Below are 19,451 nucleotides of genomic sequence, written 5' to 3'. Positions count from 1 at the left end.
ACCTATCTCCCAATCACCAAGTCAGTATTGTTTCTGAAGCTCCACCCTCCACCTATCTCCCAATCACCAAGTCAGTATTGTTTCTGAAGCTCCACCCTCCACCTATCTCCCAATCACCAAGTCAGTATTGTTTCTGAAGCTCCACCCTCCACCTATCTCCAAATCACCAAGTCAGTATTGTTTCTGAAGCTCCACCCTCCACCTATCTCCCAATCACCAAGTCAGTATTGTTTCTGAAGCTCCACCCTCCACCAATCTCCCAATCACCAAGTCAGTATTGTTTCTGAAGCTCCACCCTCCACCAATCTCCCAATCACCAAGTCAGTATTGTTTCTGAAGCTCCACCCTCCTCCTATCTCCCAATCACCAAGTCAGTATTGTTTCGACATCCGGGTTGCCAGCTCAGCTCTAATTACCGCAGCCATGGCAGCCTACGTTCCTGCTGCATTCTGCAGCCTACCTGGCAACCTCTGGTCGGGGGAGGAGGGGGAGGGTACACGCCGCTCAACAATATTTTGAAAGTGACTGCAGTACCAGTTTTGGCCATTTCTTAAAGACGGCTCCTTTAAGTGCAAATTTTATTAAATTTTCAGGAAATGATTACATTATAGGGTGCTACAAGCCTGCTTACTTGTGCTGGTTTAAATATTTGGTAATTAAAGAGATCCTCGTGAAATGATGCCCCGTTTTTGTTGATGGTGATAAAGCGTTTCTTTTCTTGCAGTTTGCGATCAGTCTCTACTACCTGGCTCTGGTGGGTCACGGTCTCTCCATTGTCTCCTTAATCGTTAGTCTGATAATCCTCTCCTATTTGAAGTGAGTCATTTGAGACGTATGCAACTTGTGCAGCCTTTTTTGTATACATCTACTTTGTGTATAAAATAAACAACCTAATTGTATTTCTTTCTCCATTTTTCTTGTTTCTCAGCTGTCTCAGCTGCCAAAGAATCTCTCTCCACAAGAACACGTTCCTCTCGTTCATCCTGAACTCCATTGTTACCATACTGTGGCTTTCCTTTAATATGACCTACACCACGACCATGAGTGCCAGCAACCCTGTAAGACACAGACTTAAACCTGTCCAAACTTTGGGGGATTTGGGGGGTGAAATGTGCTTCTACTGAAATGAAACTTGTGTGATTCCCCCACAATAAGGTGAGCTGTAAGATCCTGGCCGTGCTGACTCACTACACCACCACTTCCAACTACTTCTGGATGCTGTGTGAGGGAATCTACCTGCACACGCTCATCATCGTGGCCGTGTTTGCCGGGGAGCAGCAGCTCTTCTGGTACCACATCCTGGGCTGGGGTGAGTCCGGACGTTAGGACATTGTTATGATGGTTTTAGTGCAAGCTGCCGTGGTAGGAAACTGCTGGATATGATTATGTTCCCAAGGGGAAAATACTATTTAATATATAATACTATATAATACTAAATTCAGTCGTTTAAAAGGTTTTAACCCTCGTGCTGTCTTTGGGTCAAGGAAAGAAGGAAGAGAAGAAGGGAGGAAGGAAGGAAGGAAGGAAGGAAGGAAGGAAGGAAGGAAGGAAGGAAGGAAGGAAGGAAGGAAGGAAGGAAGGAAGGAAGGAAGGAAGGAAGGAAGGAAGGAAGGAAGGAAGGAAGGGAGGAAGGAAGGGAGGAAAGAAGGAAGGAAGGAAGGAAAGGAAGGAAGGAAGGAAGGAAGGAAGGAAGGAAGGAAGGAAGGAAGGAAGGAAGGAAGGGAGAAAAGAAGGATGGGAGGAAAGAAGGATGAAGGAAGGAAAGAAGGATGAAGGAAGGAAAGAAGGAAGGAAGGAAGGAAGGAAGGAAGGAAGGAAGGAAGGAAGGAAGGAAGGAAGGAAGGAAGGAAGGGAGAAAAGAAGGATGGGAGGAAAGAAGGATGAAGGAAGGAAAGAAGGATGAAGGAAGGAAAGAAGGAAGGAAGGAAGGAAGGAAGGAAGGAAGGAAGGAAGGAAGGAAGGAAGGAAGGAAGGAAGAGAGAAAAGAAGGAAGGGAGAAAAGAAGGAAGGAAGGAAGGAAGGAAGGAAGGAAGGAAGGAAGGAAGGGAGAAAAGAAGGAAGGGGGAAGGAAGGAAGGAAGGAAGGAAGGAAGGAAGGAAGGAAGGAAGGAAGGAAGGAAGGAAGGGAGAAAAGGGATGGGAGGAAAGAAGGATGAAGGAAGGAAGGAAGGAAGAGAGAAAAGAAGGATGGGAGGAAAGAAGGAAGGAAGGAAGGAAGGAAGGAAGGAAGGGAGAAAAGGGATGGGAGGAAAGAAGGATGAAGGAAGGAAGGAAGGAAGGAAGGAAGGAAGGAAGGAAGGAAGGAAGGAAGGAAGGGAGAAAAGAAGGATGGGAGGAAAGAAGGATGAAGGAAGGAAAGAAGGAAGGAAGGAAGGAAGGAAGGAAGGAAGGAAGGAAGGAAGGGAGAAAAGAAGGATGGGAGGAAAGAAGGATGAAGGAAGGAAAGAAGGAAGGAAGGAAGGAAGGAAGGAAGGAAGGAAGGAAGGAAGGAAGGAAGGAAGGAAGGAAGGGAGAAAAGAAGGATGGGAGGAAAGAAGGATGAAGGAAGGAAAGAAGGAAGGAAGGAAGGAAGGAAGGAAGGAAGGAAGGAAGGAAGGAAGGAAGGGAGAAAAGAAGGATGGGAGGAAAGAAGGATGAAGGAAGGAAAGAAGGAAGGAAGGAAGGAAGGAAGGAAGAGAGAAAAGAAGGATGGGAGGAACGAAGGAAGGAAGGAAGGAAGGAAGGAAGGAAGGGAGAAAAGAAGGATGGGAGGAAAGAAAGAAGGGGGGAAGGAAGGAAGGAAGGAAGGAAGGAAGGAAGGAAGGAAGGAAGGGAGAAAAGAAGGATGGGAGGAAAGAAGGATGAAGGAAGGAAAGAAGGAAGGAAGGAAGGAAGGAAGGAAGGAAGGAAGGAAGGAACGAAGGAAGGAAGGAAGGAAGGAAGGAAGGAAGGAAGGAAGGAAGGAAGGAAGGAAGGAAGGGAGAAAAGAAGGATGGGAGGAAAGAAAGAAGGGGGGAAGGAAGGAAGGAAGGAAGGAAGGAAGGAAGGAAGGAAGGAAGGAAGGAAGGAAGGAAGGAAGGAAGGAAGGGAGAAAAGAAGGATGGGAGGGAGGAAAGAAAGAAGGGGGGAAGGAAGGAAGGAAGGAAGGAAGGAAGGAAGGAAGGAAGGAAGGAAGGAAGGAAGGAAGGAAGGAAGGAAGGAAGGAAGGAAGGAAGGAAGGAAGGAAGGAAGGAAGGAAGGAAGGAAGGGAAGGTCTCATTTTCAGTGTTATTATAGTTAAACGATCACCTAAGTTCGGACAAGAAATTAAAATGATACAGAGATCTTCTTCTTTTCGAGTCCGTTGCGATCTCAGATGTGGTTCCGCCAGTATCTGGCGCAGCTCACAGCAGTTGTGGCTGCTAATACAGAAACTTACGGTGGCCGACAAGTACAGAAACGATTCAAATTCACAAACGAGGAACAAAAAGAGGAACGTGGTGCAAATGAAAAAACGTGCTGCAAAAAACAAAGACAAATGCAGCATCATCAAACGCACTGCAAATAGAGAAACGATGCAAAGCACAAAACCATATAAAACAAGAAACCAGTCACTACAACCGGAAGTGCTCCAAACCTGCAGGGGCCGAGACCGAACAGCTGACTGAACCACAGTGTTTACTTCCATGGTTTAAACATAGAGCGGGAACGGTAATGTGATTTTCATCTGCCTATATTTATATACAATGTTTATATCACTGTACAACGCTGTACATTTTATTGTCTGGTGTAAAATATAATAAAGAAACGTCTCGTAATGTGCAGCTTGTGTCTGACCACCAGAAAGAGGTGACCTTTTTCATTTATATTTTGCTTCCATTGCTCCCACTAAGCTGAAGCCCCACTTAACACCTTCTTAACCAAATTTGGCCAAAAACCACTTTGATATCTTCCAGTCAGGTTTCCATGCTCGTCACAGCTCTGAGACTGCCCTTATCAGGGGGTTCAATGACGTCCACGTAAATACAGACTGTGAAAAAAACTGTGTTCGTATAATTGGACCTCAGCACAGCATTTGACACCGTTGACCGTGGTATTTCTATATAGTGTTTGGAGAACTGGGTCAGACTTTTGTGGCACAGTAGTTGACCCGGTTTCAGTCTTACTTAAAGAACAGGGACTACTTTGTGCACTAAGTAACTTCACATTGGAATCAATAACAATTAGATGTAGGGTTCCCTAATTTACAATATATCTTGTGTGTACATCTAACCCTGATCTCAACCTTTTAAATTAATTTACTTATGAATATTTTTTTATTTTCTCATTGAATTTACAAAAAACAAGGCACATTGTGCATTCCAGAAAAACATTTTCATCAAAGAGCACTGAGCGACCAATGAGTAAAACAAAACAAAGAAGATACACAGTGAAAAGAAAAAAAAGGAATAAACAAAAAAAGAAAAAACGCAAGGGATCAGTCAGGAATTAGGGAACAAAGATACTTTGAATCGTGCAAGATTTTAAATATTTTTTGTACTGAATTATTTCGTTTAAATATGCAATAAAGATTGGATTAATTTTCAAAAAGCGACATTTATGAATAAAAGATGTAGCCAATATAATTAAATTATTAATTCCAAAGTCTATTTTTTTGTCCTCCACTTGTAAACCAACTTTAATGCTTTCAAATGTAAGAATAGGAATGGTTTGATCATTTACTTATGAATATATGTGAATATATATATGAAGGTATCTCCAACATTTTTTTTGTTGCACTGAGGGGCAACATTTTCAGCATAATTCAGCACACAGATGAAACCTTGACGGCTGAATGTGCCTTTGATAAGTGCTCTTTTCACCGAGCTCTCACATGACGGTTTCCAGCGGAGCCGCTTTCATCCGGCTCTTCTGGGCTGCAGCTGGAATATTTCCTGGCTCTCTTTTATAAAAACTCTTAAGTGCAATCCTGCCTGATCCAAGCCTGCAACGAGCAGCTCACGTGTCTTTGTGCCGCTGTTACTTCCATCCCTTTGGAAGTCACGTGTAACGGTGATCAAATCTCATGTGTTACTGGTTCAATCTGTACGAAAAGTGCACGTTTAAATCAACCGAGTCATTTAAATATTACCCACGCGATAATGACGTCGGTGGTACGCTACACATGGTCTTTCAGGTAGCACAGCATTGACAACATTTAAGTTTTACCAGTGAAATGAGGTGAATTAGAGCCAAAAACAGTTAAATATGTTATCAAAGACTAGGGGTGTAACGATACACTAATCTCACGATACGGTACGATACACGATATTAAGGTCACAATAACGATACGATACGATATTATAGCAGTATTTTTTTAACAACCTTGAATGAGGAACATATGACTGGAAAAATGGTCTTTTATTTGAAAGACACAAAATACAAAACAATACTGTGTGTTTGCCCTATTGTTCCAGTTTGTAATGCTTTATAACTGTTTAAGTTTTAAGGAGAAAGCCAGGCCAACCATTTTCCACAAACTGAACTAAAAGTAAATGTCAGGTTTGCATTATGCATCTTCAGTTTCATACAAGTACAAATATTTTGCCACAAACTGAATAGTTTCTCTCATGTATGACTTGAGTTTTTTCTTTTCCAGAAATTTAACAACTAAAATTAAATGAATAAATAAAAGTAAATAAATACATACAATTTTACATCATAAAAAAGATTGATTCATGCTCACCTTATAAGTGTAAGAGGAGATTTATTTTTGTTAAGGTTATTTTGGTAATTCAGGGTTCATTATTTTATAAATATATTCTTTATATTCTGATGTAAATCAGGGACTATAATGACACTAGTCAGTTTATCTGTAGTGATTAGTCTGTTTTAGATTGGGCGGAGTGATACAGCACTAGGTGCTGTGTTGATGTTCTAAAATCCTACACTGTTGAGGGACATTAAAGTACACTGGAACTCAGCAGAAGTTGTCCCCGTGTTTATCCTACTCACCACCCCAAAAAGGTTTAATTTAATAAGGTATGGCTTAACTCTACACCAGCCTTACATAAGTAAAAGTTCAGAGCTCAAAACCCTGCAAGAGTCCCGTGATCGGGACCAAAACGGGACTAGTTTCTTCTGAGTGGAGGAAGATTTTGGTCCGCGGGTCGAGGCGCGTTACTAGTCAACACAATGGATTAATATTAATAACCCAATATCGCGATACACTTTGTCACCTACACGACACGTATTGTGACGTTTTTGTATCGCGAAATTTCGTGGCAGGATATATTGTTACACCCCTAGTAAAGACCAAAGAAATGAGAATAAAGTGTTTATTTGTTAGTCTGCAGGGCTTGCTGTTTTTAATTAATTAAGCTAAGCTCAACATCTGCGGTTTCTCAAACCAAATTATGTCTTTGTTTTTCTTTCTGTCCAAAGTTTTCCCTGCTGTTCCTGCCCTCACATACGCCCTCGGCCGCGGCCTGTTCTTTAACGATAAGTAAGATATAGTATGTTTGCTGTTTTTGTTGTTGTGTTTTTTTTTAGAACAAAAATAAAACCAATAGTCTCACTGCACTGAAAAGAATCATTTTATGAAAGATGTTGATTTTCCTCATTAGGTTTCACTTGTTGGAGCTCTTTTATGTTCATCACTAGTGTGATACCATAATACTTGTACCGTAAGCTGTATAAACTTTATATATACAACACATTTATAAAACAGTGTTACAAAGTGCTTAACATACAGTAGCAGCAGAGAACCAAAACCAGTAAAGCAACTTGAAAAAGCAGCAAAAACAATACACTACAAAGACGTTCTAGGTGTAAATCAGGGGTCGGCAAGCCAAAATGTTTTAGAGCCATATTGGACCAAAAACACAAAAAACAAATATGTCTGGAGCCGCAAAAAATGAAGAGTCTTGTTTAAGCCTTACAATGAAGGAAAACACATGCTGCATGTTTCTATATTATATAGCTGGGTCCTCGGCTGCAAATGCATGCTAATGTCTTTCCACGTGACTCTTTTTGTTATGCAAATCTACGGGAGAGTATTAGGGCCAGGCAGGAGAAAAATAAAAATAATACTTTAGAGGAGCAAGACTTTTTTTTCATTATTTCATTATGCGCTTCGAGAAAAAAGTCTAAATGTCGAGAAAAAAGTCGAAATGTCGAGAAAAAAGTCAAAATGTCGAGAAAAAAGTCAAAATGGTGAGAAAAAAGTCGAAATGTCAAGAAAAAATTAAAAATGTCAAGAAAAAGTTGAAATGTTAAGAAAAAAGGCAGTTTCGACTTTATTCTTGAAATTGTATTTCAACATTAATCTCGACATTTCAACTTTTTTCTCGACATTTCGACTTTTTTCTCGAAGTGCATAATGAAATAATGAAAAACAAATCTTCCTCCTCTCGAATATTTTTCTCCTGCACGGCCCTGATGCTCTTCCGTACAAATCTTCGTTAACCGAAATGTTGAAATGTAATATTTATTCTACACATTTTTACAGCATTGGAAAACGTTAAGAATGTTTGTGTCATGTTTTCCTACAGAAACCATATTAAAACAAAAAATATATTTCCCTCCCCCATCGATTTCCATTTTCAAACATTTTTGAAAAAGCTCCAGGAGCCACTAGGGCGGCGCTAAAGAGCCGTATGCGGCTCTAGAGCCGTGAGTTGCCGACCCCTGGTCTAAATCCTGCAGTATCAGGCCCGGGTCTACGAGGGTGCAAAAGCATGCATTGCACCCTCAGTTTATGTGTTTGCATGCTCAGTTGAAAAGACGAAAAGAAAACTGACAAATGCGCGCGTCAGCCTGATTTATGGTTCCGCGTTAAATCGACGGCGTAGCCTACGGCGTAGGATACGCGGCATACGCTCGCGTCACCGCGTATCTTACGCCGTAGGCTCTGCGTTGATTTAACGCGGAACCATAAATCAGCCAGTGTCCGTCACTTATCTACTTCCAGCAGTTCCTGCACCAGCAAGATGCTGCTCTCTGCTGCTCCGTTAACACAAAGTAACCATGGATATTCAGAAGTGGTTCAAGCACAACGACGCAAGCAAATTTACAGGACTGTCTCAGAAAATTACAATATTGTGATAAAGTCCTTTATTTTTCTGTAATGCAATTAAAAAAAAAAGTTATACATTCTGGATTCATTACAAATCAACTGAAATATTGCAAGCCTTTTATTATTTTAATATTGCTGATTATGGTTTACAGTTTAAGATTAAGATTCCCAGAAAATTCTAATTTTTTGAGATAGGATATTTGAGTTTTCTTAAGCCGTAAGCCATGATCAGCAATATTAAAATAATAAAAGGCTTGCAATATTTCAGTTGATTTGTAATGAATCCAGAATGTATGACATTTTTGCATTACAGAAAATAAAGGACTTTATCACAATATTCTAATTTTCTGAGACAGTCCTGTATATTTATGGTTAAATTTATTTTTGTTGCTATGTTTTATTTTCTGTTGCTAGATTGTGTGGTGGGTGAGGTAGCCCAGACTAAATGTAGCATTTTCTTTGTTCTGCAGCGATATTGCTGCAATAAAGCATTTGAAATACACTTAAAATATTCTTGTTTTGCTATTATTATTCCGCTTGAAATTATGGGAAAATGCATAATTTAGTGTTGAATAACGTGCCCGGCATGTGCACCCCCTCTGATCTGAAATGCACCCTAGTCATCATTTTATAGAACCGGCCCTGTGCAGTATCCTGCAGGGTTTCACTCATTTTATGAAAGCCTTTTAATGAATTGTTTTAGTGAGAAAATAAACAACATGTACTGGTGGGCTTAGCTTAGTTGGCAAAGAATGACTCTTTTGATTGACTGTATTAAATCTTTAAAGGATGTTTTCAGCAAGCGTTTTCTGTTTCCATCAGGTGCTGGATCAATTCATCCACAAACCTCCTCTACATCATTCACGGGCCCATCCAGGTCGCATTGCTTGTGAGTTACTATAAACATGTTTCATAAATAAAAGTAGGTATGCAACTACTTCATTTAAATGATCAGGTGAAAAATGTGTTTGAATTAAAACTGAGTTTAAAGACAAATTAATCTTAATTTCCACTTGACTTACTTTTTTTAAATGTCTCTTTATTTTCTCCTCCACCTGTCCTGCGATCCATCCATTCACCGTCAGGTGAACCTCTTCTTTCTGCTGAACATTGTCCGGGTTCTGATCACGAAGCTGAAGGAGACGCACTGTGCCGAGTCTACGGCCTACATGAAGGCGGTGAGAGCCACGCTCATCCTCATCCCTCTGCTGGGAATCCAGTTCATCCTGTTCCCGTGGAGGCCGGAGGGACGAATCAGCCAAGCCGTCTTCGATTTCTTTATAAGCGTCTTCTCCAACTTTCAGGTACGTTCAATGTGATTACGAACGTGGGGCCATTTATGTGCCATCAAGCCACTTACATGCCCGTGTCACCAGTCGAAGATCTAACTCAGGGATCGGCAACCTGCGGCTCTAGAGCCGCATGCGGCTCTTGAGCGCCGCCCTAGTGGCTCCTGGAGCTTTTCAAAAATGTTTGACCTTTTTTTTTTTTTTCCTTTTTTTCTTCTATTTTTCCTTCTTTTCTTCTTTTTTTCTTTTTTTTTTTAATTTTTTTTCTTCTTTTTTCCTTTTTTTTCTTCTTTTTTTTCCTTTTTTCAGGGGGTCGGCCACCCAAAATGCAGCAAAAACAATACACTACGAAGACGTTCTAGACCAGGGGTCGGCAACCCAAAATGTTGAAAGAGCCATATTGGACCAAAAACACAAAAAACAAATATGTCTGGAGCCGAAACAATGAAAAGTCTTGTATAAACCTTATAATGAAGGCGAAAGGCGAAATGTCGATAAAAAAGTCAAAATGTCGAGATAAAAGTCAAAATGTCGAGGAAATATTCACAATGTCGAAATATTCAAAATTTTGAGAAAAAAGTCGAAATGTCGAGATTAAAAAAGTTACACTGTCATGCTAAAGTCATGCTAGCCAATCAGAATCCAGAATCCAGTTACTTCCAAGATGAACGAGAGTCTTTCGTTTGGAGTGACAGAGAAGTGGAGTTACTTTTAAGTGTGACTTTAGAATATAAAACAGGTAAAATATAAGAAAATATTGACGGTGGCCAAACAAATTGTAAAAACAGGTCGCACACATGACGCTGGTGACGTTTCTGTCGCATAATGTGACGTTCTGAAGCCTAAATGTCCGTTTATCTCTGTTTACAAGCAAACGTGAGTTTTTGCAAATCTCCAATGATGGTTTTTGGTGACTTTGAGCTTCATTTTCGTGGAAACGAACGGCCAAAACGCATGAAAACACCACAGTTTTTGCTCCGTGTAAACGGGGCCTTACTGACCTCATGGTCTTCCACCAGCGGTCGACACATGGGCTCTCTTGTCATGTGCTGCCTCCATGTGGTCAGAAGCAGGGGCGTCAATTGGGTATGAAGGTACGGCAGCCGCCACACCTTTGCTTCAAGGGTTAAATGTAAATGTTTGTTTTTTTAAATACATTTATGGAATAACTACAAATGCAAATAAGAACAACATGATCGATTTCACTAGTTATTATACACTGCAAAAACTCAAAATCTTAACAAGAATATTTGTCTTATTTCTAGTTAAAATGTCTCATTTTTAGTCTCATTACATTTAAGACAAGACTCAAAAACAACCATTTTCACCTGTTTCAAGTAGATTTTCACTTAAAATAAGTAGAAAAATCTGCCAATGGAACAAGATTTTTTTGCTTGTAATGAGAAGATAAATCTTGTTCCACTGGCAGATTTTTCTACTTATTTCAAGTGAAAATTTACTTGAAAAAGGTGAAAATTGTCAAATAACAAGTTATTTTTCTGGTAATGACTCTTGTTTTAAGTGTAATGAGATTTTTTGACTAAAAATTAGACATTTTAACTAGAAATAAGACTAATATTCCTGGTAAGATTTTGAGTTTTTGCAGTGAGCGAGACTGCATTTGAAAAAGTCCCAGTTTTCTTGACCACACAGATCAGCTACATAAACTTCTGTGATGAATATTTGCTGGACGTGTTGATTGATACTCTAGTTAAGTTCTGTGACTCGTAACCTTGCCATACCTTAGCTTCCACTGAATTGACGCCACTGGTCAGAAGTGATATTGCTACACAGATGTTTTCATTACAACTAAAGTTTATATATCTGGCTATAGTTTTTGAAATACATCCATTCGTCAAGCTCTTCCAGGGGACACTGAGGTGTTCCCCAGCAAAGAGACGCGTGCCCTGGGTCTGGACCTCGCCAGGGAGTCATCCTAACCACAATCTGAACCTGCAGCTTCATCTTCTTTATGCAGAAGGAGTAGTGACTCTAGTTCTATTGTGTTCATTATGTCTTCAGATTACGACGGAGTATTAGGGCCAAACTAAGACAAAAAAAATTGGAAATTACGAGAATAAAGTCATAATATAATGAGAATAAAGTCGTAAAATTACGAGAATAAAGTCGTAATGTTGCGAGAATAAAGTTGTAATAGAATAAAGTCGTAATATTACGAGAATAAAGTCGTAATATAATGAGAATAAAGTCGTAATATTACGAGAATAAAGTCGTAACATTACGAGAATAAAGTCGTAACATTACGAGAATAAAGTCGTAAAATTACGAGAATAAAGTCGTAACATTACGAGAATAAAGTCGTAATAGAATAAAGTCGTAATATTACGAGAATAAAGTCGTAATAGAATAAAGTCGTAATATTACGAGAATAAAGTCGTAACATTACGAGAATAAAGTCGTAAAATTACGAGAATAAAGTCGTAACATTACGAGAATAAAGTCGTAATAAAATAAAGTCGTAATATTACGAGAATAAAGTCGTAATATTACGAGAATAAAGTCGTAAAATTACGAGAATAAAGTCGTAATGTTGCGAGAATAAAGTTGTAATAGAATGAAGTCGTAAAATTACGAGAATAAAGTCGTAATATTACGAGAATAAAGTTGTAATAGAATAAAGTCGTAATATAATGAGAATAAAGTCGTAAAATTACGAGAATAAAGTCGTAACATTACGAGAATAAAGTCGTAACATTACGAGAATAAAGTCGTAATAGAATAAAGTCGTAATATTACGAGAATAAAGTCGTAATATTACGAGAATAAAGTTGTAATAGAATAAAGTCGTAATATAATGAGAATAAAGTCGTAAAATTACGAGAATAAAGTCGTAATATTATGAGAATAAAGTCGTAAAATTACGAGAATAAAGTCGTAATGTTGCGAGAATAAAGTTGTAATAGAATAAAGTCGTAATATAATGAGAATAAAGTCGTAAAATTACGAGAATAAAGTCGTAACATTACGAGAATAAAGTCGTAATAGAATAAAGTCGTAAAATTACGAGAATAAAGTCGTAATATAATGAGAATAAAGTCGTAAAATTACGAGAATAAAGTCGTAACATTACGAGAATAAAGTCGTAACATTACGAGAATAAAGTCGTAACATTACGAGAATAAAGTCGTAATATAATGAGAATAAAATCGTAATATAATGAGAATAAAATCGTAAAATTACGAGAATAAAGTCGTAATAGAATAAAGTCGTAAAATTACGAGAATAAAGTCGTAACATTACGAGAATAAAGTCGTAACATTACGAGAATAAAGTCGTAATAGAATAAAGTCGTAATGTTGCGAGAATAAAGTCGTAATAGAATAAAGTCGTAATATTACGAGAATAAAGTCGTAATATTACGAGAATATAATTTATGAGAACTCTAACAGGAAGAGCTTCTTATTCCTGTGTTAAAATGAGGAATATTGAGCATCTTGTGAAGTTATATTTATATATTTATAATATATTTAATATTACGACTTTATTCTCGTAATTTTACGACTTTAATCTCGTAATATTATGACTTTATTCTCGTAATTTTACAACTTTATTCTCGTAATATTATGACTTTATTCTCGTAATTTTACGACTTTATTCTCGTAATATTATGACTTTATTCTCGTAATTTTACGACTTTATTCTCGTAATATTATGACTTTATTCTCGTAATATTATGACTTTATTCTCGTAATTTTACGACTTTATTCTCGTAATTTTACGACTTTATTCTCATTACATTATGACTTTATTCTCGTAATTTCCTTTTTTTTGTTTTTTTGTTTGGCCCTAATACTCCGTCGTATCAGATAGATATCCTAAAGTTTCTTTTTTCCAGACAAAGTTCCAACTTCTTACCTTCAATCTGACAGTTTCTGTCAGATTGAAGGTAAGAAGTTGGAACTTTGTCTGGAAAAAAGAAACTTTAGGATAGTAGTGACTCTCTTCCAGTTCCCCTCTGGATAATTGATCTTCTCACCCTATTGATAAGTGAGGCTTCAGCCCCCCTCCGAAGGAAACCCATGCCTAATGCCTTCGCCCTGTCTTCACCACAACACATGAGTTCAGAGTAGGGTTGTCCCGATCAGGATTTTTTAGCTCCCGATCACTTGAGTTTGAGTATCTGCCGATCCCGATTTTTCCCGATCCGATCACTTTTTTTGGCTCCCGATACATTTCCGATACTTTATCCCGATCAGATACATTTTGGCAATGAATTAAAAAAAAAAAGAAAAAAAGAGGACTAAAAGAGGACTAAAAGTTTCTTTTCTTGTCCATTGGAGAACAACATGGACATTCATTTCAACAAAGCTTATCAGCTCTGGTGCCACAAAATGTAAAAACATGAAATTGTAAACTAAAACAAAAAGTGCAGAATAGTGCAATAACCAAAATAAATACATTTAACTTCAAAAGAGGTAGTTGAATGACATCCAGTCAAACTCACACACACAAGAAAATTAAAATACTTCTTGGCTTAACCTTAGTGCAACTTTCTGAATGGATGAAATGAATAGCAGCAGCTTAATGAACATGAACATGTATAACATTTCACAATTCAAACGTGTAAACCATGTTAGTTTCACTTACTTCTTCACTTCCGGCCAATATATATTAAAAACATGAATAACTAGGTATGTCCCGATACTTTCTTGGCCGATACCGATGTTTTGAAAATGCCGTGATCGATCGGGACAACACTAGTTCAGAGTCTGCACTAGGGATGGGTGATATTTTACCGTTCACGATAAACCGTCAAAAAAATTCCCCACGGTAAGAATTTGTATCTCACGGTAAAAATGAGGAAGGAAGGAAGGAAAATGAAAGAAAGAAAGAAAGAAAGAAAGAAAGAAAGAAAGAAAGAAAGAAAGAAAGAAAGAAAGAAAGAAAGAAAGAAATGAGCCAGAAAGAAAGAAAGAAAGAAAGAAATGAGCCAGAAAGAAAGAAAGAAAGAAAGAAAGAAAGAAATGAGCCAGAAAGAAAGAAAGAAAGAAAGAAAGAAAGAAAGAAAGAAAGAAAGAAAGAAAGAAATGAGCAAGAAAGAAAGAAAGAAAGAAAGAAAGAAAGAAATGAGCCAGAAAGAAAGAAAGAAAGAAAGAAAGAAAGAAAGAAAGAAATGAGCCAGAAAGAAAGAAAGAAAGAAAGAAAGAAAGAAAGAAATGAGCCAGAAAGAAAGAAAGAAAGAAAGAAAGAAAGAAAGAAAGAAAGAAAGAAAGAAAGAAAGAAAGAAAGAAAGAAAGAAAGAAAGAAAGAAATGAGCCAGAAAGAAAGAAAGAAAGAAAGAAAGAAATGAGCCAGAAAGAAAGAAAGAAAGAAAGAAAGAAAGAAAGAAAGAAATGAGCCAGAAAGAAAGAAAGAAAGAAAGAAAGAAAGAAAGAAAGAAAGAAAGAAAGAAAGAAAGAAAGAAAAGAAAGAAAGAAAGAAAGAAAGAAAGAAATGAGCAAGAAAGAAAGAAAGAAAGAAAGAAAGAAATGAGCCAGAAAGAAAGAAAGAAAGAAAGAAAGAAAGAAAGAAAGAAAGAAAGAAAGAAAGAAATGAGCCAGAAAGAAAGAAAGAAAGAAAGAAAGAAAGAAAGAAATGAGCCAGAAAGAAAGAAAGAAAGAAAGAAAGAAAGAAAGAAAGAAAGAAAGAAATGAGCCAGAAAGAAAGAAAGAAAGAAAGAAAGAAAGAAAGAAAGAAAGAAAGAAAGAAAGAAAGAAAGAAAGAAAGAAAGAAAGAAAGAAAGAAAGAAAGAAAGAAAGGATGATGAGATTTATAGTTTTATAGTTGCAAAGATGGAGTTGAATTTGTATTTTCTTTATCCTCATTTTTATCGTTATCGGGATAAATGCCAGAAATGATCGTGATACATTTTTTAGTCCATACCGCCCATCCCTAATCTGCACCAATCTGTCCATCGATCTCACACTGCAATCATGAGCGTGCATGAGCCAAAGCATGAGCCAAACCCTGAGGCGTCTCCTGACCTCCAGTTCAGTCTGGAGGAACTGATTCCCACTCCTGCAACCTCACACTCGGTTGTAGCTGCTCCGATGAGAGCTGGAGATTGCAGCACAGCAAAGACAGAGTCTTGAAGTCGTCAAACTCTCCCACCTCTCGGATGTGCTCAGAAATTCTGCCCATTTCTACGGTGGCCGACACCCGCCATTGCTGAAAATAAAAGTAACGCTGCAAACGGAAACAAACGCTGCTGCAAATAAAATAAACGCTTAGCAAATAAAATAAACGCTGCAAACAAAAAGAAACGCTGCTGCAAATAAAAGAAACGCTGCAAATATAAAGAAACCCCGCTGCAAATAAAATTAAAAAACGACGGAAATAAAAAAGCCACAACGGAAGTGAATTACCGGGGACTATTTTTGCCGATGCACCGGTGTTGCACATTAAAAATTACATGTAGCGACTTTGAACACTAACCTTTTCACTTATTTTCTCGTTCGTTGATCTTCTTATTCCTCGCTCTTCTTATTTTTTCCTTTTCACTTACGTCCTCTTCGTCTTCTTCTTCTCCTCTCACGTAAAAAACACCGGTGCATCAGCAAAAATAGTCCCCCCGATGTCACGCAGTGCGACGCGATTGTCGGACGCTCGCATGCAGTTACACGGTTTTATAGTTGTGGGCGTGGTTTGCATTTTGGTTATGTAACAAAATGGAGCAGAGTCTTATTGGCTCGTAGATCCACATCACACTGGACGGCTCATCCGGGCGGCTGTACAGACACTGCAGAATCTGGTGGCTTTCCTCCTTCTCTGAGTTGGCAGGCTGAGGGGAGACCACTTTATATATGTTAAAGCAAGAAAAAAGCCTGGTTTTCATAATAGGTCCCCTTTAATCTCGACCTTTTTCTCGAAATTTAGACTTTTTTTCTCGACATTTTGACTTTTTCTCTCGACATTTTGACTTTTTTCTCGACATTTTGACTTTTTTTCTCGACATTTTGACCTTTTTCTCGAAATTTTGACATTTTTTCTCGACATTTTGACATTTTTTCTCGACATTTTGACATTTTTTCTCGACATTTCGACTTTTTTCTCAACATTTTGACTTTTTTTCTCGACCTTTTTGAGCTTTTTCTCGAAATTTTGACATTTTTTCTCAACATTTTGACTTTTTTCTCGACATCTAGAAAAAAGTTTCTCGACATTTTGAAAATTTTTCTCGACATTTTGACTTTTTTCTCGACATTTAGACATTTTTTCTCGACATTTCTATATATATATGTTAAAGCAAGAAAAAAACCTGTTTTTCAAAATAGGTCTACTTTAAAGTCGCCTTAAAATATAAGTTGTTCTGTTCCGGTGGTAACGTTTTGTCTGTGGCCTCTTCCTTTCTAGGGATTCCTGGTGGCCGTTATATTCTGTTTCTGCAACGCTGAGGTACGTTCAACATATCAAAAACCTAGAAGATGCAAAAGCACAGCTGCTTACATGAGGTGAAATGTAAAATAGTAATGAAGTGCTTGCTGCTCCAGAAAGAAAAGAAAGAAAGAAAGAAAGAAAGAAAGAAAGAAAGAAAGAAAGAAAGAAAGAAAGAAAAAATTAGCCTGAAAAAAAGAAAGAAAGAAAGAAAGAAAGAAAGAAAAAATTAGCCTGAAAAAAAGAAAGAAAGAAAGAAAAAATGAGCCTGAAAAAAGAAAGAAAGAAAAAATGAGCCTGAAAAAAGAAAGAAAGAAAGAAAGAAAGAAAGACAGAAAGAAAGAAAGAAAGAAAGAAAGAAAGAAAGAAAGAAAGAAAGAAAGACAGACAGACAGACAGACAGACAGACAGACAGACAGACAGACAGACAGACAGACAGACAGACAGACAGACAGACAGACAGACAGACAGAAAGAAAGAAAGAAAGAAAGAAAGAAAGAAAGAAAGAAAGAAAGAAAGAAAGAAAGAAAGAAAGAAAGAAAGAAAGAAAGAAAAAGACAGAAAGAAAGAAAGAAAGAAAGAAAGAAAGAAAGAAAGAAAGAAAGAAAGAAAGAAGAAAGAAAGAAAGAAAGAAAGAAAGAAAGAAAGAAAGAAAGAAAGAAAGAAAGAAATGAGCCTGAAAGAAAGAAAGAAAGAAAGAAAGAAAGAAAGAAAGAAATGAGCCTGAAAGAAAGAAAGAAATGAGGCCAGAAAGAAAGAAAGAAAGAAAGAAATGAGCCTGAAAAAAAGAAAGAAAGAAAGAAAGAAAGAAAGAAAGAAAGAAAGAAAGAAAAGAAAGAAAGAAAGAAAGAAAGAAAGAAAGAAAGAAAGAAAGAAAGAAAAAATTAGCCTGGAAAAAAGAAAGAAAGAAAGAAAAAATGAGCCTGAAAAAAAGAAAGAAAGAAAGAAAGAAAAAATGAGCCAGAAAGAAAGAAAGAAAGAAAGAAAGAAAGAAAGAAAGAAAGAAAGAAAGAAAGAAAGAAAGAAAAAATGAGCCAGAAAGAAAGAAAGAAAGAAAGAAAGAAAGAAAGAAAGAAATGAGCCTGAAAGAAAGAAAGGAAATGAGCCAGAAAGAAAGAAAGAAAGAAAGAAAGAAAGAAAGAAAGAAAGAATGAGCCTGAAAAAAAGAAAGAAAGAAAGAAAGAAAGAAAGAAAGAAAGAAAGAAAGAAAGAAAGAAAGAAAGAAATGAGCCTGAAAGAAAGAAAGAAAGAAAGAAAGAAAGAAAGAAAGAAAGAAAGAAAGAAAGAAAGAAAGAAAGAAAGAAAGAAAGAAAGAAAGAAAGAAAGAAAGAAAGAAAGAAAGAAAGAAAGAAAGAAAGAGCCTGAAAGAAAGAAAGAAATGAGCCAGAAAGAAAGAAAGAAAGAAAGAAAGAAAGAAAGAAAGAAAGAAAGAATGAGCCTGAAAAAAAGAAAGAAAGAAAGAAAGAAAGAAAGAAAGAAAGAAAGAAAGAAAGAAAGAAAGAAATGAGCCTGAAAGAAAGAAAGAAAGAAAGGAAAGAAAGAAAGAAAGAAAGAAAGAAAGAAAGAAAGAAAGAAAGAAAGAAAGAAAGAAAGAAAGAAAGAAAGAAAGAAAGAAAGAAAGAAAAAATGAGCCAGAAAGAAAGAAAGAAAGAAAGAAAGAAAGAAAGAAAGAAAGAAATGAGCCTGAAAGAAAGAAAGAAATGAGCCAGAAAGAAAGAAAGAAAGAAAGAAAGAAAGAAAGAAAGAAAGAATGAGCCTGAAAAAAAGAAAGAAAGAAAGAAAGAAAGAAAGAAAGAAAGAAAGAAAGAAAGAAGAAATGAGCCTGAAAGAAAGAAAGAAAGAAAGAAAGAAAGAAAGAAAGAAAGAAAGAAAGAAAGAAAGAAAGAAAGAAAGAAAGAAAGAAAGAAAGAAAGAAAGAAAGAAAGAAAGAAAGAAAGAAAGAAAGAAAGAAAGAAAGATTAAATTCTCGTTGATACATTTTTGTGTAACAAACATGCCAGATCTGAGAGCGAGGAATCATTACAGTTTTGCAGTACAGGTGGACTAATTTAACTGGTTTTTATTAATTCAGTTTAATTGGTGTAGTTTAGTAGCATTTAGTATCTTTTAGAGCAGTGTTTTGGCTCCAAAGACTGAATGTGGTGATAGATTTATATTTAAAAAGGTGGAGTTGAATTGGTATTTTTTTTATCGTCATTTTTTTATCGTAATGCCAGAAATTATCGCGATAATTTTTTTAGTCCATACCGCCCATCCCTACTGCTTACATCAGATAAAATGTAAAATTATAATAAAAATGCTTGCTGCTCAGGCTCAGACGGCCATGAAGAGGAAGTGGGTTCAGTGGAAGGCCGCGTGGGGGAAGACGGGCTGGGGAGACACGCCCATGACCAGCAGCCACTTCAACTACCACACCAACTCCTCCATCGTGGAGACCAGCCGCACCACCTTCAGCCTGGAGCAGCCGGCCGGCGCCGCCGCGCTGGAGCCGCCCAAACACGGCAACCCCAACGGGCAGGACAAGGCCGGCAGGGCCTGCTCCAACGGGCAGATGGGCATCTTTAACATGCTGGAGAGCGCCGGGATCTGACCCGGCCGGAGCCCCGAGGAGATGGTGCTGATGCCAGAGTCAGAACACGTAACCCTGACAACCTGACTGGACAGGAAGGTGATGGAGAATCACTAAATAAAGCTTAAGTGATTGGGCTTTGTATGTACATCAACAAACACACACACATGTACGACGGAGTATTAGGGCCAAACTAAGACAAAAAA

At 37.4% G+C, this 19,451-nt stretch overlaps 1 protein-coding gene across 1 annotated transcript in view; it reads left to right on the top strand.

The window, feature by feature from the left end:
- The window catches only part of LOC133457485 (calcitonin gene-related peptide type 1 receptor-like), a 110,034-nt gene extending 90,583 nt beyond the window's left edge, over nt 1-19,451 (top strand). Inside the window, exons 6-13 of the mRNA XM_061736815.1 lie at nt 725-816; nt 929-1,058; nt 1,156-1,309; nt 6,381-6,441; nt 8,836-8,902; nt 9,099-9,317; nt 16,656-16,697; nt 18,988-19,451. Coding sequence (XP_061592799.1) covers nt 725-816; nt 929-1,058; nt 1,156-1,309; nt 6,381-6,441; nt 8,836-8,902; nt 9,099-9,317; nt 16,656-16,697; nt 18,988-19,266 — 1,044 coding nt within the window. The 3' untranslated portion in view covers nt 19,267-19,451. The remainder of the gene's footprint in view (nt 1-724; nt 817-928; nt 1,059-1,155; nt 1,310-6,380; nt 6,442-8,835; nt 8,903-9,098; nt 9,318-16,655; nt 16,698-18,987) is intronic.

This window comes from Cololabis saira, chromosome 12, assembly GCF_033807715.1.
Source record: "Cololabis saira isolate AMF1-May2022 chromosome 12, fColSai1.1, whole genome shotgun sequence".
NCBI lineage: Eukaryota > Metazoa > Chordata > Actinopteri > Beloniformes > Belonidae > Cololabis > Cololabis saira.
The sequence above is the reverse complement of the archived record's forward strand: the minus strand, read 5'-3'. Positions and strand labels throughout refer to the sequence as shown.